This window comes from Vigna angularis, chromosome 11 (assembly GCF_016808095.1).
Source record: "Vigna angularis cultivar LongXiaoDou No.4 chromosome 11, ASM1680809v1, whole genome shotgun sequence".
In the NCBI taxonomy this organism is placed as follows: Eukaryota; Viridiplantae; Streptophyta; class Magnoliopsida; order Fabales; family Fabaceae; genus Vigna; species Vigna angularis.
Window position 1 is genome coordinate 24358356 of NC_068980.1, and position 23728 is coordinate 24382083.

The following is a 23728-nucleotide window of genomic DNA, read 5'->3' on the forward strand; positions in this document are numbered from 1 at the left end:
TATTATGACGAACCCACCTTTTGAAGGTTAGTTTTCGTTTTCGTTTTCGTTTTGAAGAACTTTTTTGTTGAACTTTTTTGTTGTTGTTTTTTGTTGAACTTGTTTTTTGTTGTTATTTTGTTGAACTTGTTTGTTGTTGTTGTTGTTTAATTGAACTTGTTTGTTGTTTGTAATTGTTGTTTGTTGTTGATACTATACTACGCGTTCATAGTTCATGCTTTATAAAATACCAAAAACTGAAATTTGTTGTTTTTTATGCTTTTTAGGTCTCATAGAATTGTAAAAAAGGATTACAACTAATTAAGAAAAACAAAAAAAAATTGTTTAACGTCGAATATTAACAAAATTCTATGTCAATTTGATTAACGTCGAATTTTTTAAATTCGACGTCAATTTAATGTCTCCCGATATGACGTCGACCTCGAATTCGACGGAAAGGCCAAAAAATAACGATGTTATATGATATTTTTGTACTAGTAGTCATCACTATGATCATCATCATGAATACCATCATGAACATCAACATCATCATGAACTCCAAAATGAAAGACTCGATCACACTCATGTACCACACCTCACACACCTGTTATACTGAACATGCTCGATCAAGTTGTCCCACCGGCTAAAGGACTTGTTTCCTTGCTCTACAAGGACTTACGAGTAAAAACGTCCATGCATCGCACACCGGATACTATAGTCAACAATGAGCTGGAGTTTAAGCAAAACATCATTCCCCTCTTCTCACATCGCACAATCGAAGAAGTGCAACACTGAAACACTATAATCGTATTATCCGACAATGTCGTTAAATTTAATAATGATATTGTGGAAGCATTCAAATTAAGGCTACTTATAATAATAACAATGTTAAAAATTGATAATGTTGTTGTCAACACATTCAAATTAACGCTAATCATAACTTCAATATTGTTAAAAAATAGTCAAAAATATTGGAATGACTAAAAAAACCCAAAAGTCATCTCCAAACAAACACAAATCTAATTTCTTTTAAGTTAGCTCTTATAAAATATATACAAATAAAGCATTTAATTAAAATAAAATAAACTAAAATAAAGAAAAAAGTAAAAAGTAAATAACAAAAATAAATTGCAATAAAAGATAAAATAATAACAAAGAAATTGGTTGATTTTATTGCTTTTTCAAAATAGGATTATTGATCTTCTAAAATTTTTTATTCAATTGACTTTTGTCCTAAATTTCAAATTAATCAATATAAATTCTCAATTAGTTTATTAAAAATTTCACTATTAATCAAAATAAATTATTAATTAAAAAAAATTTAGAAACCATAACAAATTTAACCAAAAATATTACTATGCATAACTATAGCTATTCTTTTATCATTTTTACCAAGTAAAACATTAATTAATTAAAATACATTCTTAGCTAATTTTTGTTAAATTTTTTACTTTTAATCAAAATATATTATCAATTGACAAAAACATAAATCCTAAAGTTTTTATCTTTATTCAAAAAAAAATTCTCAAATTAGAAATCCTTTTATTCATACGATTAATATCCATATAGATTCAACGAATGAATTTGTTACAATATAAAAATTATTATTTTTATTTTATCTCAAGATAAAAAACATAGATATAAATAATAATAATAATAATAATAATAAATAATTTATTTTATTTTAGCACTGTAATCTATTAAGAATTTACAATAGAATCAATCTTAAAGCTTTACACTCCATAAAAAGCATAAGAAATATAAGAATGAAAAAGAAAATATGTGAGAACATTAAAAGGAGAAAGAGACAGGTGCAAAAGGGTTTCCGGACTTCCTTCTCTGCTTCTTTAGGCCTTTTTATATACCATTTGATTATATTTTGTTTCTTATTTTCTATTATTGAAATCTTTTTTTAAAATACGTAATATCTCTATATATCTTATAAATAATCATAATATATAACTTATCTTTTTTTTATTTTTAATATGTAAAAAATTTAGGAAAAATTTAACCAATTTGAAACCAGATTTAACAAAACTCTTATGTTAATATTTACTGCTATAATTAAGTAAATAAATTTTTAAAAACATCTAATAAATTATTAATCATTAATTTTTGTTCAAATTTTCCATAGTCTTACCCGTTATTCTTGTTCGGGCAGTATCCAGATGCTGGGTAGAAGAAAACTTGCATGGTGACAAAAGGAAGATTAGAATTGAAAGTTTTTCTACTAAAAAGTTTGACACGGATCTGAAAAAAAATTCATTTGATACTACTTTTAATAATATAATAATATATTAATTTAAAAATTAATATAATTATAATCAAAATATTATTATTTGATAATGTCAAATGAACGTAGAAGACGATTTTTAGCTGGGATCTTTTAATTAAAGTTTTTTTTTCTTTTTATTCCTTGAATATCCTAGGAATGTTCAAAACCAAAGAAAACATTATGTACCGAAATCTCTTGTTGGTCTTCCTACAGTCATAAACTTTTCGCAGTTTTGTTTGCTCCACCGAACTCTGGTAGAGAGAAATGGAAGTAGTGTGGAGAAGGATTCTGATGCTGATTCTGATACTGGTTCTGATATGCGCATGGAGGATGCTGAATTGGTTATGGTTCAAACCTAAGAGGCTTGAAAGACTTCTAAGAGAGCAAGGTCTTCAAGGCAATCCATATACACTTTTCGTTGGAGACACCAATGAATTTGTGAACATGAGAAAGGAAGCCTACTCCAAACCCATGAATCTCTTCTCACACGACATAGTGCCACGTGTGTTTTCCTTTTTCCATCACAGTATCAACACACATGGTATGCTTGTCGTTCCTTCTTTTATTGTCTTTTTGTCGCTGTTGCTTTGTCTTTCTTCGTTCAGGCCTTCTTTTGTTTTGTCCAAGTACTGTGTGGCTGAAGCATCGATGCTAACTTTCGTAGTAGTTGTTCAGAATAGATCAGAATATTTCACTCACATGATGCTTCAATATTTGTTCATGAATTATTACATTTGGATAGCTATGCATGGGATGTTGTTTTTTCTACTGACAGATTAACATGTCACAGAACAAATAATGTTTTATCTGGAAATAAGTAGCTAAGTAAGTTCGCTATTTTACAATTTCTTTTTCCAATTCAATTCTATCTACCTGCAACTCTAATTTTCTATTATCAAACATCTCATAAAATTTCGACACTTTTCTTGTACGTAAGTTACTAAGTGTGACTTCTCAGAGTATACTGATTGAGAGTCCACTAGAGTGACAGGTTCCAAAAGCTACAAAGTAGCTAACTGGATTTAATTGATAAGCTAGTATTTCAAAGTTTATTGGTTAGTTTTATGCATTTAAATTTTAGATCAGTAGCTATAACTCCAACTAGTTGTTGTACAAGAAACACTTACAGCGCTACAAAGAAATCTCTGGGAGACATTTCAGAATGATACCAAACTCTTATCTTCAAATATATTAGGTCTGTATATGAAAGTTGTTCATTATATGATGAATTCGTTTACTGAATCTGTCGAAATAATTTGAGATAAGAACAAATGAGAATGTTCATACTAGTTAGAACAAACTACTTTTTGTATCGTGCATAATGTAATCAGCATCGGTCAAATCCCTTTAGTAATAAGATAATGATCATAATTTGGAGATCCCTGTCATTACAAATGAGATGAAACTAGGTTTGCAATCACATGATATAATGGAAGAAGAAGAGGAATACTGGTGAACTTTCAAGGCATACAAATTTAAATTAAAGAAGATTAATGCTTTGTTCTTTCTTCCATAAGTCAAAGGTGTAGGCAGGCACAGTCTAAATATGCTTAAAAAACACGAAACCATAATGCCCCAATGGTATTTGTCCTTGCACGAGGATATTCTTCTGTTGTTATAAGGCCCCTTCTTTTGGATGGGAAAGAAAGTATCTAAACATATATGACAGAAGTTTTGAATGAAAGTGCTACCTTGAAGTAAAAGGATTTAGATGAAGCAAAGATTAGAAATCGAGAAAGAAGAGAGGTGAAATGTCAGGTAGAGGACTTTGTTTACGTGAAAGCTCACCATACAGATTGGATCGTTGGTGCAAGGGGCAATGAAAAGCTTTGTTCTAAATTCTAAGGTTCTTATGGTTTATTGAACTGCTCTTGAAGGCTATAGTACATGCAATTTTCTATGAGTCCTTACTATAGATAGCAGTGGCTGCTGATGTATCTTGCAAACAATTTTCCAAATTCCTTTGATTTCTATTTCTGCGTCATTCTGTTTGAATATCAGTCTGGTACCTATAATTTTGCTGTGCCACATGCATTGTGTTATTATGTTTGTTTAGTCTGATTGTATATGGAGTATATGCTTAGAAATTTTACAGAAGGAGTTAGAAGTCTTCTACATGGTGTTCCATATTTATATGAATGAGATGAGTAAATTTTAGACATACAAAAACATGCTTGGACACTCAAGATTAAAGGCTAATTAATGTCTAGACTTGTTTACACCGCCTAGGCTAATTAATACTATTATGTTTAATTTCTGCTATTGATTCCTATCATCACATGATTAATTTAAAAAATCACAGGACTTTATCCTTTAATCTTAACAACTTTTGTCTAAGATCAAGAAACACACATGTATATATATCAAAGTCAAATAGCACACACAAATTTGTCTATTCTTTTCGATTCATGATATTGTTTTTCTTCCTTTTCATATTCAACTTAACCGTATTCGTAATGCTTGTTGATGGTGTGCAGGTAAAAATTCTTTTATTTGGTTTGGACCGGCACCAAGGGTGACCCTCACTGATCCTGAGCTAATCAAAGAAGTATTAAACAAGTCTAATGACTTCGAAAAGATTAATTTGAATCCACAATTCAGGTTACTAGCTCCTGGCCTTGTAAGCCTCGAGGGAGAAAAGTGGAGCAAGCACAGAAAGATAATCAATCCTGCTTTCAACTTAGAGAAGTTGAAGGTTAGTTTCTTATTACTAGACATAGATATTACATATTGACTAATGTACCTTCCAAAAATGTAAGACACAGTTATTTGTGTTGCACATATGTGTTATTTTTATTTTGCATGTAAAAATTACTCCACAAAAACGTATTCTCTTGGATCTAACATCTGTTGGTGTAAAAGTAACATGATGTGAAGTTTGTATATTTACCAACCTCTGTTGACATTGAAAATTTTAACATTTCCCTATTTCTGCATTACACCTCAGGACATGTTACCACTATTCATCATGTTGTGATGATCTGATTAGCAAATGGGAGGAAATGTTGTCTTTCAATGGATCAAGTGAAATAGACGTATGGCCTTTCCTTCAGACATTGGCTAGTGACGCAATTTCTCGAACAGCATTTGGAAGTAGTTATGAAGAAGGACGAAGAATATTTCAACTTCTAAAAGAGCAAACTCAACTAACAGTGCAACTTATGTTGAAAGTTTACATCCCTGGATGGAGGTAAAACTAATTATATATTTGACTACTTGATAGACTCAAGTATCAAGCTTTTTGGATGATCTTTATTTAACTAAACCAAATTTCCATTCTTTTGTGAAGGACATTATGATTAGAAAACAGTACTTATCATTAAGAATCAAAGAAACTTGTTTACAACAACCATTTTACCAAATATTGTGATATGATTATGTGATATCTCTCTATTTGAACTTGTAAAATCAAACTATGTTTAGCATTGAAAAACCCATCATAGAAATGTATTTGATATCAAAAAGAGAATTTCCTTCAAATCAATGATTAATACAGGATTGATTATGTTCCCTTGTAGATTTGTACCCACTGCTACCCATAGAAGGATGAAGGCAATTGACAGGGAAATAAATGCTTCGCTTATGGATATTATTAATAACAGAGAGGAAGCACTAAAGGAGGGTGAATCCACTAAACATGACCTTTTAGATATACTTCTGGAGTCAAATCACAAGGAAATTCAAGAACATGGAAACAATAAGAATGTTGGAATGAATATTGAAGATGTTATTGGGGAATGCAAGCTATTTTACTTTGCAGGTCAGGAGACAACTTCATCTTTGCTTGTTTGGACAATGATATTATTGAGTATGTACCCTGATTGGCAAACACGTGCAAGGGAGGAAGTCTTACAAGTTTTTTCCAATCGAAAACCAGATTTTGATGGATTGAATCACCTTAAGATTGTAAGTTCGTATTATCATTTTGATATTGAATAACATGGTCAAAGTAAATTACTAAGAATATTTTTGCAACAGGTTACCATGATTTTGAATGAGGTTTTCAGGCTATACTCACCAGTAATTGGTCTTGCTCGAAAAGTTCGTAAAGATGTGAAACTTGGAAATCTATCATTAGTCGCAGGAATGCAAATTTCCATGCCAACAATTTTGGTTCATCATGATTGTGAGCTCTGGGGTGATGATGCTAAAGAGTTCAAACCTGAGAGATTTGCTGAAGGAGTTGTAAAGGCCACAAATGGAAGAGCTTCACTAATTCCCTTTGGCGGTGGTCCTAGGATATGCATTGGACAAAACTTCTCCTTGTTGGAAGCAAAGATTGCTTTGTCAATGATTTTACAACGTTTCTCGTTTGAACTCTCTTCGACCTATACTCATGCTCCAATTACTGTGATTACTCTTCAACCCCAATATGGTGCTCATCTCATTCTTCGTAAAGTGGAAATATAAATAATAATGATTTGGTACTGTTTGGTTCATATTTTACTCTTGACAAACTTATAATGTAATAATATGTCAAGAAATTTGATAGCGACCAAGCTTTTCATGCTAGTGTTATTTGTACGTATTCATCAAGGTTTTAAATTACAATTACAGCAGTCTTAAACTGGAGCTGTTGATATTGACTTAGAAATTAAATCTATAAAAGGTGCTCGTAGTCTACTTTGTTGATCACTAGATGGTAAACGTGTTATATACTATTGTTGTACAGGCAGTTTAATGTTAATTAAAAGCTTTACCATATGTTAGTTCGTAAGTTTTTTTATTTATGTGTACGATGTTCTAAGAGTTCTTGTATTTCTAAAAATCTGTTATTGTGAGCTCGTGCCTAATTTGACAATAAACTAGTGTATTGAACAAGGATCTAAATCAATGATGTCTTATGCAAAGTATGAAGTTAAGAAGTTCACTTGAAGCTGCGATTATGCACTATAGAGAAAGCTAGAAAACTTTTACATGGCAAGGTCTTTGGTGGATTTTTTTGTGCTTGAAACATGTGTTGTACTTTGTTTATTTGCAAATCTACCAATCATATAATACGAAATAAACGTGTGCAATATATGATAATTGTTTCGACCGGATCCGGAGGGACCCTGTTAAAACACACAAGTTTGTCGAAGATCGGGCGGACGATCACGAACGGTAAAGGCTGGCGGACGAACGATGAAGCTGCTAAGGTCCGGGCGGACGCTTTCTCACCAGCTGAAGCAGATCGAGCGGCTCTGGCGCCTGGGTCACTAGAAGCTGACGAAAACCGGACGGTCGTTGCTGAATCCCACGAACTGAAGAAGGCCGGACCATGCGTGTGGCGGACGGTACAATGATGGACTGATGCTGCTCCGCGCTCTGGGTTGGAGGCCGGGTGGGTTTCTTCCTATGCACTCCCGGTGGTCGTCCTCCTACTCCAAGCCGGGCGGTCGGGTACCTGTCAAAGGCACTCCGACGCTCAAGTCAGTAATATGACAGAGCGGTCTGTGATGCATGTATATATTGCATCGTAAGGAATTCATCCAGAAATCATACCTGGGACCTTTATTTATACTGATTGTAATGGGCTTTAACCTTTTGCGGGCCTGAAAACGGCTCAATCATACCTTTCGTGGGCCTGAAAAGGGCTTTAACGAGTCATTAGTATTTAATCGCGCAGTCGACATAGTGAATGACGGTCGTGACGGCCGGTCAGCAGGGTGACCGGCCGAGGATGTCAACCTGGGAGGGACGGTCGAAACGGTCGGCCAGCAGGGTAACCGGCCAAGGATGTCAAGCTGTGGCGGGACGGTCTTGGCGGCCGGTCAGCAGGGTGACCGGCCAATGATGTCAACCTGGGAGGGACGGTCGCGACGGCCGGTCAGCAGGGTGACCGGCCAATGATGTCAACCTGGGAGGGACGGTCTTGGCGGCCGGTCAGTAGGGTGACCGGCCAATGAGGTCAACCTGGGAGGGACGGTCGCGACGGCCGGTCAGTAGGGTGACCGGCCAATGATGTCAACCTGGGAGGGACGAACTTGGCGGCCGGTCAGCAGGGTGACCGGCCAATGATGGACACTCGGTCGGTCGGCCTGGATGGACGACCTTGGCGGGCCGTTCGTTCCTGATGGTCGACTTGGACGGACGACCTTGGAGGACCGTTCGGTCTATGTCGGCTCGGACAACGTTAGTTTGGACGCTCGGTCATGATTGTGACCTGGGTGGGCGACATTGGTTTAACTGCTCGCTCAGTCTATGTGTCAGGAGGACCGGTCGGTACAATAATAATTATAATTGATAATTAATTTATACAAAATAATATTTTCATATTTTGTTGATATTTAAAGGAACTAAAATTGTGCAAAAATAATTAAAACTTTTTGAGAATTTATTAAGTACTTAGAAGGTAATAAGATAAGAACTGAAATGGCTAGTTATTGTTAGGGTTGGACTCCATTGAACCCTAATACCATTTATATATTCACTCAATTTCTTTAACATTTAATGTTAAAGTCAATTTACAAATTTACTTAAATTCTAATTTTTTTTAAAATGAGAGTATGTTTCATTATTAAGAGTTAATTCTTTGAACATTTAAATTGATAGTCCTTAGAGGTCAAGTTCAAGAGATGAGAGAGAGGGTGGAGGTGGAGGTGGGGAGGGGAGGTTTTGTGTTACAAGTGATTAATTAGCGGTTTTTGTGTTTGTTCATCAAAAGCAACTTTGTAGCTTTTCTAGTTTATTTTTTTAAAATGTTTTAGATATGTATTTTCACAACAACTCATTCCAAGTTAGGCTAGACATGGATAAAATACGATGTAGAGAGATAAAGCAAGAGAAATACTTTTGAAACTCTAACACTCAGCAAAATTATCATTTGGATGAAGTAATAGTTTAGCTCATAGTATCGTTTAGATTGATGTAAACGCTTTTTGTTATTATGTCTTTTCATAGCAATAACGTTTAGCATGTTATGTTTTTCTTTGTGTTTCAAGTTTTAGTCTTTTAGAATGTTTTTTTCGACGACATTGTCTTGATATTGTTTTGTTTTCTCGAGAGTTAAATTGAATACCCTTTGGTTATGATAGGCTTTACATGTTTAGTTTCAACTCTCTTAGATGTTTTTGACTTAACCGACGTTTGGCATTGTGTCTGAATGCTTTTGACTTAGTTGTTTTTATGTTTCCTAAAAACATAAATGTTTTCGTAAGGTTTTCTGTGTTGGGGATTTTGGTTCTAAGTCTTATGTTTTATTCCTATGTTATTTCCATATTATTATTCTGTTTAATGTTATTTAGTTAAACTTAAAAACATAAGAGCGTTTAGGCGCATGGACGATTTTGTCTTAACAACATCGTCTTCTCTCAGGTAACTATTCAAAGATTTGAGGTTGCTCTTTTTTCTTTTTCAGATGCCTTGATTGGAGAATCTTAGATTTTTAAGGTTTCTCTCTCTTATTCATCCATGTTTCATTGTTGTCTCTTTTGACTTCCCTTCTATCACCATTGCGTTTGACCCGTCTATATATGTTTTTTCGCCTATGGCAAAGATGACTTTTGTTAGTTTATTTATAGCTATGGTGGCTCTTCAACAATGACCTCTTTATCCACTAGATGTTAACTATGCATTCTTTAACGGTGGTTTGTAAGAAGAGATTTACATGGAGCAACCTTATATATTTGTTGCTTAGTGAGAGTCTTCTAGGTTGGTATTTCATCTTCTATGTTGTCTTTGCAAATCATTAACAATTTGATGTCACTTGAATGAAGAAACATATATTTTTACTAAGTTTTTATGGATTATATTAGTAACAAACTTGGTACATACAATTTGTATGCACTAACTTGAGAGGAAGTGTTAGATATATTATCTTTGTCATTTTTATTTTTTATCTTTAGTTAGTTTGTTATTATTTCTTAGCTATTGTTAGAGTCTATCCTAGCAAAATTTGTGTTTATTGGACATATTGTTTCACTTGCTATCGGGTCACTATCGGACCACCCATTAATGTTTAGTCTCACGCTCGAGATATATATACTTTGACAGGAGAGAGGTGTTTTGAAAGTCTCACATCAATTAGAGATAAGGCTAATTCAAACTTTATAAATGGATGTAAATCTCACCTTACAAGTCACTTTTATGAGTTAAGTTAGACTTAAAATCCACTACTTAACAAAACCAATTTATTATTACTGAAAGGAAATAGGCTAAAATATGAAAATAAAGGATGCAAAAAGTGTTTTAAATGTATGATAAAAATTACAAATATTTGCACAAAATAGTTATCATCATATAACCCAAAAAGTTTTCACAATCATGCGTCAGTCCGAGTTTTTCACCATGGTGGATGATGAGGTTGTGGATATGTTTTTAAGAATGTAGATTCTTCTAAATGTGCTAGTCCAAGTCTTCCACCGTGGTAGATGATGAGGTTGTGAATGATATATTTTTAAAAATGTAGATTCTTCTAAACGGGCTTGAAGCACTCAAAAATACTTTTTTAAAAATTCAAATTAACATAAAGTTGTTGGACAATATACCAAGGGTCTAAAATCTTAAAACAAAAGTCTTGTGAGGTAAAAAATATTACATGGGATAAACTTTTAAGAATCTTAAGAATACGTTAAGCATATCTCTAAAATTGTGAATACAAGGAGATCTCAACATCATTTGACCTATATCTTGACATCAAATTTACATTAAAATAAATTTAGCACAAATAAAATGGAACTAAAGCTAATTTAAACAAACATTTAAACAAAAGGTTAGACAATAATAATTTGTCTATTTAAACATTTGTCTAATTTAACTAGGTTCTCGATTAGCTTAAATATGTCACATTTTGTTTAAAAGATTTTATAAGTAACAACCACATAAAAAATCTTGTTAAAATAGGTTTTAAGAAATGAGTTTTTAAATGTAACTCAATCTCATATAATCAATTTATAATTTATGTATACTTATATATTTAAAATTGATTTTATTATTAATTAATATAAAACTTTCATAACATTTTATTTTTATTTTAATGCAAATGAGAACAACTTTATAGTCTACGTATGTAATAATTTATTAATATTTTGTCATTATTAAAAATTGTTAAGATATTTAGTTCAAGACATAGTTAAAGTTAAGATGCATCAAAGTTCGCAATGACCCATATTTTTTGTTTTTACTCAAACTTGCTCAAATTTAAATCAGTATGAAATTCAATTTCGTAAGCGTGTAACTATGGCAATTAATAAAACATGTTGAAGATTATGAAGACAATATATATAAACCAAAATGTTTGTGTGCATTTGTTTTAGTTTTACATATGAAGGACATCAAAATATCATCGCCAAACAAAGTCGCTCTTTTATTTGCCTCTATCAATAAATAATATAAATGGAAGGAAGAGAAATTCAAAATAAAAATTAAACAAAACTTAACTCAAAGAGTAAACAACTCTTCAAATTTAAACACATGGCTGCATAGAATTTGACGTCTGGCCTCTTAACTTTTATAAAAATTAAAATTAATTTTTTTTCAAAATTAAAACATATTTAACTCATAAATTTAAATATTTGTTTTCTTTCCACCAACTAACAAAATGAAAAAGTACAAAACCCTTATTATAATTAATTAGGAAAAACACATTAATAACTTAATTTTATCACCATTAAATATATAATTTAATTATTTAAATTTATTACTTTAACAAATAATTAATTATAAAATAAAAAACTAGCATAACTTAACATATAACTATATAAAAATAGTATTAAAATATATAAAAATGATACATATAACCTTTATATAAGGAGTAATGTTAAGATGATACAGAATTTATTTTCATTTGACATAATTAATAAGAATAAAATGATTATAAAAAATGAATTTTTATAAATTTTTTGAAAAAACTAAAATAGAAAATAAGAAAGAGTAATATTAACTGAATGTAGAAAGAATGTAAAAAATTTATGTCAAAATATATTTTTCTTATATAATATTAGAGATGATAATATTATTCCTATTATAATAATATTGTAAAATGCAGCGGCAGTCACAATATTGTTGAAAACAATGAAGAAAGTTACAGGCATATGTGGCAACAATCACAGTGAAATTAAACTCAATGATCAAATCCTGAGTAACCCGAAACCTTACTTTAAAATTTCGCCCAAGCAACTACAATTACTGGCAAATGTCACAAGTAATCATCACATCACATCACAAAAATTTCCACAGCAAGAAAAATCATGATAAAATCACTTGTTTTGACGTAGTAAAAGAACATTTCACCCCAGAATCTATTGTTTTGGGAAAAAAAGAAAAACACAGTGATAGATGAAATTTAGGGCAGTTTCCCTGAATTTAAACATGAGGGTAAACACGTAAAATCCTTGAGGCTGCCCCCCAAAAAGGGATCAGATTTTGGCCGGGTGAAATTGAGAACTCAAACAGCATTTTGCTGAGAACCCATTGGAACGGCCTTAAACAAATATTCAAAAATCGTTAACAAAATAATAAAAGCAACTAATGAGAAAACGATAATGAAGCAAAGGCTATGTGCAAATCCTTCCCACGTACTTTCTGCAATACCTGGAATCAAATCGCAGAGAGAAATGAGAAAAATTAGGGTTTTCTATGCGCCCGCAACGGAACTCGGACGCCATTGCATTGCTGCTGCGCTCGGTTCTCTCAAAGGCACTAGAATCCCTAATTGCCAGTTAGTCACTATTTATATACGAAAAATGAGTCGTGCGGGAAATGTCACTTTTACCCTCTAATGTAGGGTTTCTTGTTTCATTTATTCGCAGGATGGCAAAGATCTAAGCTAACCGGCGAAAAATACAACTTTTAAATGTGTGTTTTGTTTTTCAAAATTTTATTTTCTTTAATTTTATAAAAATACTTCGTTATGTTTATAGATGACATAAAATAGTGGCATTGTGGACTAGAATTATATAACTTCTTGATGTTTAATGCTTAAAATTAAAATGATATTTTAAAGAGTAAAAGCATTTTTAATAAAATAAAAATTAAAAATAACCATTGTAAAGTTGAAAAAATAATTAAATTACCTTAACGAATGTTTCTATTACGCATTCCTTGTCAAAAAAAATTTATCGAATTAATTATTCCGACATTTTGTAAACCAGTACTCATTTGTATATTGTATGCATAATTCTTAATTCTTAATTTATTAATATTGAAAGAAACAAATTTAAATTAAAATGCATAATTAATAATTTATTTATTTTCTTCAATTCCTTAACATTTATTTTGAACATTTTTCGCATTATGTATTCTACAAACACTTTCTTATTCAATATTATATGACTTCATAATTTTACTTTTGCAATAATTTGTATCTTCTATGACATTTGAATCTACATATAGTAAATTTACTCTACATATCCTATATATTTTTAGAAAATCTATTATATTTTTACACATTCTTTATTATCTGTATTTTTACAAAATCTATTATTTCTATTTTTATAAACATTTTGCTTTTTAAACCTATAAATAATTTGTCTAATTGATTTTATTCAAAAATTAATTAAAAAATATAAAATTATTTATTATTTCTTTCTTTAACTTATAAAAAAAATTTACAAGACAAAAAAAAATACCAACTCGTGTACAAACATGAGTTTAAAACTTGTCAAGAAAACATTACGATAATTATGACACAGGAGCCATTGTCTATTCGAAGATAATGAATTTCACCTTCTTTGTTACGACTGGATTTACATTTTCTTAGTAATTGACCTCTCAATCCTTAGAAAGATTATTGTCATGAAAAGGCTATTATTATGAGGATCTTGTAAAACCGTTCTACTCAAATATCAAACTCCTCGACATAGACAATCTAATCATTGAGGTGTTGAAGAAGATTAGATCACACCAAATGATTGGATAAATGTTGCAAACTTCAAATATGGTGGAGAAAAATTGATCTAACCAACACCTCTAAATACCTTAACTACAATAGGAATGCTACTTCGGTTGAAATGTTAATGTCGGAGCTTAGCGAATGTCTTTTCGATGTTGACTATGCACAACTCCTACAAGAAAATATCTTCATGACGTGAGAAATGAAACATAATATAACAACCATTAATTGGTCATATCATATCATTGAATATATGAGAAAATGAAAAACTAATAGCATATTCTTGCTTTAATCTCTTCTTATAACTCGTATTCTCACGTGGAATTTACTTTGACATAAAAATTGCAAGACTAAATTAGGGTGGTCAAATTTCCTTAACGTGAAATCTATGAAAAAATTAAATGTAATCAACATAAACACTGATTGGCAACATTGCATAGGTTACCATGAGTAACATGACCCTGACAAAGAAGACTACGAAAATCCAGATAAAGATTTCGAGGTTTAAGGACATCAACCCTATCTTCCTATGTTAAACCAAATATAGGATGGTATTAAAGGACTGCAACAAGGTGTGATGAACTACAACTAGCTTTGAATACCGTATCCGGGAACCTTTGTAATGGTCTCCAACATGTCCATTAAGGATTGATGGAATTGAAATCTGGATTCAATAACTTGTCAACAATATAGGAAACTCACGTATTTTATTTGTGTTATTATTTTTTATAATTTTATGTATTTTATTAATCCATGATTGTAATGAATAATATTATTTACTTTCACGGTTAGTTAAATATGATTGTTGGAATATTAAATTAATTGGCATGTCATTAAACTTCAAATATTAAACTTTTTTAATACACTTTTATGTTTTTATATTCAAATAGGCAACAAAATTTCAACATCATTTCGAAATCATTATATATATATATAAGTAATTAAAAAATTTAAAGAAATGTCTAAATATTTTTTCCATTACATATAGGAATTCCTTCATAATTATCCATTATTCAAATATAACTTACACTCATGCTTAATAAATACACCCAAGGGTATATTACCAATTATTTATATAATTAATTTTTTATTTTCAGGTACATTAGTTAGTTACATTAACTACGAACTTTCTCATTCATTTTCACTCACTTTCCTCCAATTTAAACAATCCTATATTCCACTCTCTTCGTCCTTCTTTCCTTTCCTTTCCTTTCCTTTCCATACCTGCCTCATACAAAGTCTACTTGTCCACACACTTCAAAAAGATGGTATTGTAGAGAGAAAAAGTAAACACTTGGTTGAAACTACCGGTACCTTCTTACATGGTGTCAATATATTGGCCCATCATTAGGGTGATGCTATCGTAGCTGCTTGTTTTCTTATTAACAAAATGTCTTCTTCTATTAGTAATAGTGTTCCTTATTACAATTTTTTTAAATGATTCTATCTTCCATGTTTCCTCCACATGTTTGATTGTGTATGTTTTGTTCATAATTTGTCTCCAAGGTTGAGGAGTGCTGAGATAAGAAGGATTTTAGTTGTTGTTGAGACAAGCAATGCCCCATGTGAAAGGAAATTTCTTTTGTAAGCGGATGCTTGTGTTTTGAACAATACAGAAAAGGGGTCTTTTTGTATTTTATCTATCTTGTTTTGTCAATTCTTTAGAAGGCACTCTCTATCTTGTTTTGCCAATTCCTTAAAAGGTGCGTAATATATTCATATGAAAGATTTCACTCTCTGTAGTTAGGGACATAGTGTTCAATAAATACTTTAAACAAAAGATGCAAACATACATCTCACACACAACTAAAAGTACAGTACCTTCTTTAAAATTTCTTCATTGATCGAGTAATCCAAAGCTACTTGGTGGCCATACCTAGTAACATACAGTATTTGAAATATCTTAAATGGATGATTTAAAATCAGTAAATAGAACAAATTTGTACTGGCCAACAACTATTAACATGCACATTTTTTCAATCATGTAAAATATTTGTAGTATAACATAAAATGGTTCACTAATTAATCAAAATGACCTAGCTTCCGCACAGCAAATGATGTTTTCACTTTTCACTACAATAATAGGTCAAATTATACGAGGTTATGATATCTAACACATAGCAACAAATAAAAGTAGTTGCCTTATACATTAGTGTTTCCACTATGGTTCAGACTACAATGATAGATCAAAATATTCAAAGTTATCATATTTACAATTAGCAACAAATATCAGGAGTTGCCTTATACATTACAGTTTCAACAATGGTTCTGCCTACAGTCTACAATGATAGATCAAATTATTCAAGCTTATTATAGAATTGTATATGTTCTCAATGTATTGTATGTCTAATGCAAACCACACAGTATGTATTTATACTATTTTATAGAATCAATTATAATAAAACACTTAATAATTAGGAATCAATCATCCTAATTTCCTAGATTATGTAACGGTTAATTTCCTATAATTTCATACAAGTTTATTACATTCTAACACTCCTCCTCAGGCTGGAGCATACATGTCATATGCACCAAGCTTGTTACAATACTCAATCTGAGGGCCTTTAAGAGACTTAGTGAATATGTTAGCCAGATGAACGCTAGAGTTGACAAAATTAGTTGTAATTGTTAGTAGAGCTTAATTTGTCTCACATCTCTTAATACTGAGATGTTCTCTATTTAGCTATATAAGCAACACTCTGTAAAGCTTGAAAGATACACCAAAATAGATATATTTCATAGTATAGTCGTGGACGTGGGCATTTGTATGCTGAATCACATTAAATTCTTGTGTTGTTTATTATGTTGAATCACGCTGAAAGCATTAATCTTATTATCAAGTTGGGGTGCAACTATTACTACAGTTAGTAATTCTGCAAGCAATAGCAAGTTGAAGTTTCCTAAATCCATGACTTGATCTTAAGCGAAGATGTTCGCAAGAGAATTTTAGTGGAATCTTCCAGTTCTAATTCTGGTTCAACATTGAGTGCTGCAAATAGAGGAAGAAATAGCCTAAAAGGTCATAATCAAGGCCGAGGCAGATCAAAGTCTAGAAGGAGACCACAAACAAAAGTATGGAATGATATTACTTGTTAGAATTGTCAGAAAAAAGGGTCACTTTACAAATCAATGTTGGGATTCAAGTAAGAACAACAAAAAGAAGTAAGATGATGATCAATCAGCAAATGCAGCAACAGATGAAATTACAGATGCCTAATTATGTAGTTTACATAGTTGCATTGACTCATGGATTATGGACTCAAGTGCATCATTTCATACTACACCTTCTTTAGAACTATTATCTAACTATGTTTCTGGAAAGTTTGGGAAGGTTTTCCTTGCATATGGAAAATATCTTCATATTGTGGGAAGAGATGATATTAACATCAGATCCTCTAATGGAAGCACGTGGACTTTGAATAATGTCATACATATTCCAACCTTAAAAAGAAATTTAATATCTATAGGCCAGTTGGATGATGGGGACATTACACAACTTTTGGAGATGGACATTGAAAGGTAATGAAAGACAATCTTGTTGCTCATGGAAAGAAGCAAGGATCTCTTTACATGATTGCAAATGAGGATATGATATTAGTTGCAGAAGTTGACAACTGTCCCTCTTTGTGGCATCAAAGTCTTGGGCATATGAGTGAAAAAGGAATGAAGCTCATGATCTCAAAAGGTAAAATACCTAACTTGAAGCATGTTGACACTGGACCTTGTGAACATTGTATCTTTGGAAAGCAGAAAAAAGTTAGCTTTTCCAAACCAAGACGTCTAAAGTCAAAAGACTAGAATTGGTGCATACAGATGTTTGGGAGCCAGCTCCAGTGAAATCCCTTGGCGGTTCCCAATATTATGTGGCGGTTCCCAATATTATATAACCTTCAGTGATGATTCTACAAGAAAAGTATGGGTCTACTTTCTTAAAAATAAATCTTATGTCTTTTCTGTGTTTAACAAGGGGAAAAGGAAGGTTGAGACTCAAACAGGTTTAAAGGTTAAATGTTTGAAGTCTGATAATGGTGGAGAATATGAACAGTGAACTCAAGAATTTTTGTTCAGATAACGGGATCATAATGATCAAGACTAATTATAATAAAAATACACCTAATAATTAGGAATCAAACATCCTAATTTCCTAAATTATATAACAGTTAATTTCCTACAAATCTGTAAAGGTTATGATATCTAAGATCATCAACAAATAGCAGTTGCTGCCTTATCTTTATAATTCGAACCATGGTTTTGAAAACCGGATTGGATTGGCCCCTAAACAATCTAATCACCGTATAAAACCCAAAAATTCTAGAACCAGTAAGAACTGGCCAAACACAGTGAAAACCAGTGCATTAAACCAGTGATTCAAAAAATAATTTTTAAAATTTAATATAAAAACTAAAAATAAACAAAAAGTCAATATGAGTAATGTTCACAAATTTCTACGAATTACATTACGAACTATTATTGTTATAAGTGTATATCAATTTATACTATTTACAAATTTGTATAATTTCCTATTATATCAATTTGTCACTTTATTTTTTTTTTTGTATGTAAACTTATTATTTTTAGATGTTATTGTAATTTATTAATTTAACATTATTATTATGATATATTTTATTCAGACTTTTATATGTATTTCGAATGTTAAAAAAATACAATGATATTTTTTATTTATTTATAGTATTATAAAATTATAATACTATACTCCCTCCCGTTCTTAATATAAGACATTTCTAAGATAAACACATAAATCAATAAAAGTAATTAATTCAGTTGATTTGTTGGATTTATAAAACTATTTCAGCAACTTACAAAGTTTACCCTCATTAATGACTTTTAAAACTATTTTCTCAATGTTTATTAATAAAAAAATAAAACATATATCCATAATATTAATAATGAGAAATAAGGAAAAGAAATTTAATATTTCATAGAATCTATAAAATACCTAACCAACAATTTCTTTTAAACTATGTCTTATATTAAGGCTGGAGGGAATATTTAATTATTACTCCCACAAATACTCATAATATTTAATAGGGAAAAACAAGTAAAATAAATCTAAGTTGTATAAAAATTATAAAATGTCTTGATAAAAGAACCAACAATTTCTTTTAGTATGCGTCTCATGGTAAGGACTAGAGGGAATATTTATTAACATCAGTTCAACCATAGTTCATTCAATGTTAGACTGTTGAACCTTGAACTTGAGTCTTGACCGGTTCAATGACTAGTGTGCTTTTATGAACATTGGTTCAACTACAAAATGACTGATTTATCCGAGTACACTAGTGAGGAAAAGAAAAACAAGCTTAGCACTGTATTAACATAACAGTATCAATACAACTCTACCTCACTCTGCAATTTTATGGGAAATATAAAATGTTAGACCACATGAAGATAAGAGAAAAGTGCATCATGAAATTCAAACAATCTTAAGATAAAAGAGAGAAACTTAAAGAACCAATCCTTAAATCATACAAGAACGTAGAATGTATGAGGTACAACACTTACCCGGAAAAACACTTTTCCTTCAATGAGACCATATGGGACAGGACCGAAATGGCGTGAGTCACGGGAGGCGTAAATGTTATCCCCTTGAATCCAAACATGCCCCTTTGGCACCTGTGGAGAAAAGATTGATAAAACAGATTATAACAGCAATTAAAACATAATATCAAACAATGGACAATTAAAAACTACTTATTGCATCTTAAGTTCAGCGAACAAAAGTATTTGGATTGGCATCATAGCCTAACCAATATGGCACGGGCATAAAAATTAGGGTGTATGGTTTAAAATAAATGAGTGTATATTATAAAAAAAAAAACACTTTATAATTTTTTTCTTAAAAGTATACTTGTTTTCAGCCTAAAGGAAAGTGAATTTTTGAGTTACATTACACTATTCATCACAAGCAAATAACTCATCTCTTCAAGTCACCAAGTGAGTAAAACCGAAATGCATTCGATCTGTTTAAGACTCTTCTGAAATTGTTATACATGGGACAGAGCTGCTGTGTGGCACCAGCCAGATTACTGCCGGGTAATGAAATGCAACTATACTATTCCATTCTCTATACATAGAGAAGAAGTAGCAAATTACTCTAACCATTCTCTTAGTTTCACGTATACATTAATGAAAATGTCACCTAAACATAGGAGTCAGTTGAATGAGCAGTCAAAAAGACCCGTTTAACATAGACACAACATAAAAAAAAAAACTTAAGATAAATCACAAATTGAAAGCATCAACCAATGGCTTTCACATGAGTCATGACTAAAGCAACTTTCACACCTGCCTCTACTCACTATGATCTTGCATGATTATACAGTTAAGCTACTACAATATTAGAATTACATGTATATATACTCTATACTGCAAATATTCATCTAAATTCATAACAGAAAAAGGGGGCATTTAGGTTGATGTTTTCGGAAGTTTACCCAGGAAAAAGTGAAAATGGGAAAAGAAAACAATAGTTTCAGCATTTCTTACACAAACCTTTTGAAACAGAAAACAAAGTGAAAAAAAAAAGTGTCTTCTGTTATCCACCAATATAAAGTCAGTTTATAACGTCAACAAATCACAATCTGTTAGGTTTTTTGGTGCCAAGAAACCTAGATACTATCTCAGAATAAATAATCACAACTTGTTTATGAATTCTCCCAGTGAAGAAATAGTTTTATTAAATGGAAAAACACTGAAAGCAATCAACAACAGTCAAGGGAAAACATTCCCTTACACAGGAAAGATCCTGTTTCTGAAATACAACCAACAAAATACACACCAACCTCCTTAAAAGACAAACAAAATATAACTAACAAAGGAAACTATCAATGGCCAAAGAAAACTACCCCTAATTCCTATCCTCCTAATCCCCCAACCACCACTTACTAACTGTCCTGTTTATTTTTTCTGACACAACATGAAACTCTGCAATTAACTTCTGAATCCAAGCTGATTTGGCTAAAAGAACCATCCTTCCCTTGTAGTGCAGCCGGTCATGCTCCATTGTAAAATTGGGGTGAGTCAGGGTTTTCCTCCAAGTCACTAATGATCTTTTGAAGTACAAGATTTTGCTGTACTTCCCCCATTATCTCCTGAAAAATGCTTGCGTCAACTCCTCCCAAGTGGGGTTATTGGTTTTTGTCTTCCAAAACCGAAACCAATGACTGGCTCCTCCCTCCATACTTATAAAAGCCAATCTGATTTTCTCTTTAGATGTAACCTCCTGAACTTCGAAGAATTTTTCTGCCCTTGTTATCCATCCCACAGGATCTCTTCCTTTAAATGTGGGTAGTTCGACTCTCCTCGTCCATCCCTACTGATTCCCTTTTCTTTCTTCCTCCGATTCTTCGTCAGTCTCATCCCTTTTTCCCACTCTATCTCCATTCACAGATCCTCTACTTCCTTCAGAATCTCTTTCCAAATTTTTCATTCTTTGCATCAATTCCTCCATCATTTCATTGAGTCTTTGAAAGTTGGCTTTGGATTCCTCTCTCGTCTCCTCCATTGTCCTCTCCAACATGTTTATTCTACCCTCCATGACTCTCTCTCGGTGTTTTTGGATCTGGCAGGTCAGACCAATTTGTTAGGTTTCTTGATGTCAAGAAACCTCGATACTATCTTAGAATGAATAATCACAACAGGTTTATGAATTCTCACAGTGAAAAAACAGTTTTATTGAATGGAAAAACACTGAAAGCAATCAACAACAGTCAAGGGAATACATTCCCTTACACATGACAGATCTTGTTTCTGAAATAAACACTCAACAACCAACAAAATACACACCTACCTCCTTAAAAGACAAACAAAACATAACTAACAAAGAAAACTGTCAACAGCCAAAGAAAACTACCCTTAACTACTATGAAACTCCTCCTAACTCCCCCAACCCCTACTTAATAACTGTCATGTTTATTTTTTCTGATGTAAACCTTCCAAGACCTATCACAATCCATAAGAACAATCCCTGACGTAGTGGTAAAGTTCAATTTTGGTGACCCATTTAGACTTGGATTTCATTCTGAACCGGTCTCTTTGCATGTGCAAGTGAGTGTGCAAGAACAAGACATACAATGACCCTCATCACACTTTCATATTGCGAGGAACCTTCTTCTTTGTTAACTTTGACAATTGTTGAGAAATTTCTAAGGAATAGACATTAGATATTGATCACCTCAAAGATATAAGTTGTCTATATAAAAGACTTGACACTACTTTCAATATAAAACCTTACAACTTAATGTTCATGATCTTTCTATCCTTATATGTGACTCAACTTTCTCATTTTTGCTTAATATAAGATTTTCAACTTATATTTGAATAATAAGAGTCTTCCCCTCAAGTGTGAGCCTAAATGCGGTTTGATCTTACTCCAATTGACATACTTGTCTATGTCAGAGTTAGACACCAAGATAAACCTTCAACTCTGATTTGTTGTTGGAAAATTTCTTGAGTGTGGAAGAATGAGATTAAACACAAAAGAAGTATGAGTTGTCCATATAAAAGACTTTAAATTACCTAAGTTTAAGACTTAATATTAATGAGTCATTCTTTCCTGACACCGACTTTTCTCATTTCCTATCATCTTTCACCTTTTACTTGAATTCCTATCAATAATTAGATTCCTAACAATAATGGGATGACAATGTAAAAACAATTATATTCATTTACTACAAAATTCTAGAGCAAATGAAGAACAAACCACTAAGCACACACACCACTGCAACTTGAGAAGCTTCAGAGTGCAACGGGTCGAAGTAAGTGACGGTGTCCCCTTCCACGGCCACGACGCGCTTCGTCAACCTGATTTTAGGGTTGAGAGGGGACCGAACGAGAACCAAGTCGCCGTGGCCGACGTTCCCGAGCAGCGGGGAGAGGTGGTCGGCGAGGAGGATGTCGCCGGTGACGTTGAGAGTGGGGAGCATGCTAACCCCATACGCCTGCAAGCAGGGAATGACGCAATTGCATCAAAAAGAGTATCCGAAAAGCACCAAGAAGGGGAGAAAGGCTCGAATCTTTGAAATGAATACGTGAACCGGGGAACAGAGGTAGTTGCTGGTGAAGTGAAGCCAACACAGGAAATTCACAGTGATGCCTGTGCGGTCCATCGCTTCCTTCGCTGCGCTTCTCCATTGAGCTATGTAACCCGAAAACCTCATCTCTCCCTTTCTCTCTGTCTCTTCTTTTCGAAGCTTGTTATTACACCATTCTCTGGGGTCAATAAGGAAAACAAAACTCACTGAGCCTGCAACCAACCAGCAATTTTTAGGAATATTTGAGAGAAATGGTTTTGATCTATTTGTTTTAGGAATTAGGAAGTTTCAAAAATATATTTGTAGTATTTGACGCGTGCGACGTTTTTTTTTTTCAATGGGAGTTTATTCTATATTATTAAAATTAATTAATATTACATGCAAAAAAGTGATAGAAATAATGCAAATTATTGAAATTAGAATAATAATGATAAAAAAATTTAAAATGAATAATAGGATATTAGGATAATTTTGGTTGTAATAATATAAATTACCTTCAAATTGTTTTATTAGAATAATTTGATATAAATCAATTTCTTGAGTTTGAAAATTACCTATATGATTCCGCGTATCCAAACAAAAAATATTGATTCTTTTAAAGTTAATATA

General features: G+C 32.1%; 1 protein-coding gene, 1 long non-coding RNA gene and 1 pseudogene across 4 annotated transcripts; 1 reads left to right on the plus strand and 2 right to left on the minus strand.

Moving 5' to 3' along the window:
• The first annotated feature begins 2360 nt into the window (after positions 1-2360).
• Positions 2361-6889, plus strand: LOC108333963 (cytochrome P450 72A68-like; annotated as a pseudogene).
• A 5422-nt stretch (positions 6890-12311) lies between these two features.
• On the minus strand, positions 12312-12870 carry LOC128194748 (uncharacterized). Its single transcript, XR_008246080.1, has 2 exons — positions 12767-12870; positions 12312-12656 (listed from the first exon to the last, which is right to left on the minus strand). It is a non-coding gene; the product is annotated as an uncharacterized LOC128194748 (long non-coding RNA).
• A 1096-nt stretch (positions 12871-13966) lies between these two features.
• Positions 13967-23396, minus strand: LOC108332335 (uncharacterized). 3 transcript variants are annotated; one of them, XM_017567547.2, is made up of 5 exons: positions 23117-23392; positions 22805-23026; positions 19590-19700; positions 15888-15942; positions 13967-14238 (listed from the first exon to the last, which is right to left on the minus strand). In XM_017567547.2, the coding sequence occupies exons 1-4, from the start codon at positions 23243-23245 to the stop codon at positions 15904-15906; spliced, it is 501 nt and encodes a 166-aa protein (XP_017423036.1). In that variant the 5' UTR covers positions 23246-23392; the 3' UTR covers positions 13967-14238; positions 15888-15903. The 3 variants fall into 3 exon arrangements, 2 of the variants coding, with proteins under 2 accessions (XP_017423036.1, XP_017423035.1); XM_017567546.2 differs by lacking the exon at positions 15888-15942 and having other exon boundaries at positions 23117-23394; XR_008246081.1 differs by lacking the exon at positions 13967-14238 and having other exon boundaries at positions 15918-15942; positions 22789-23026; positions 23117-23396.
• Between the last annotated feature and the right edge of the window lie 332 nt (positions 23397-23728).

What these genes read in the sequence shown, in the direction of transcription:
- LOC108332335 (XM_017567546.2), bottom strand. Translation starts at nt 23,245, where the DNA reads ATGAGGTTTTCGGGTTACATAGCTCAATGGAGAAGCGCAGCGAAGGAA. An exon ending in AAGCTTCTCAAGTTGCAGTG is followed by an intron (nt 19,701 to 22,804) that starts GTGTGTGTGCTT and finishes TTTTCTCCACAG; the next exon opens with GTGCCAAAGGGGCATGTTTG. An exon ending in AAGGAAAAGTGTTTTTCCGG is followed by an intron (nt 14,239 to 19,589) that starts GTAAGTGTTGTA and finishes ATTTTCTTGTAG; the next exon opens with GAGTTGTGCATAGTCAACAT.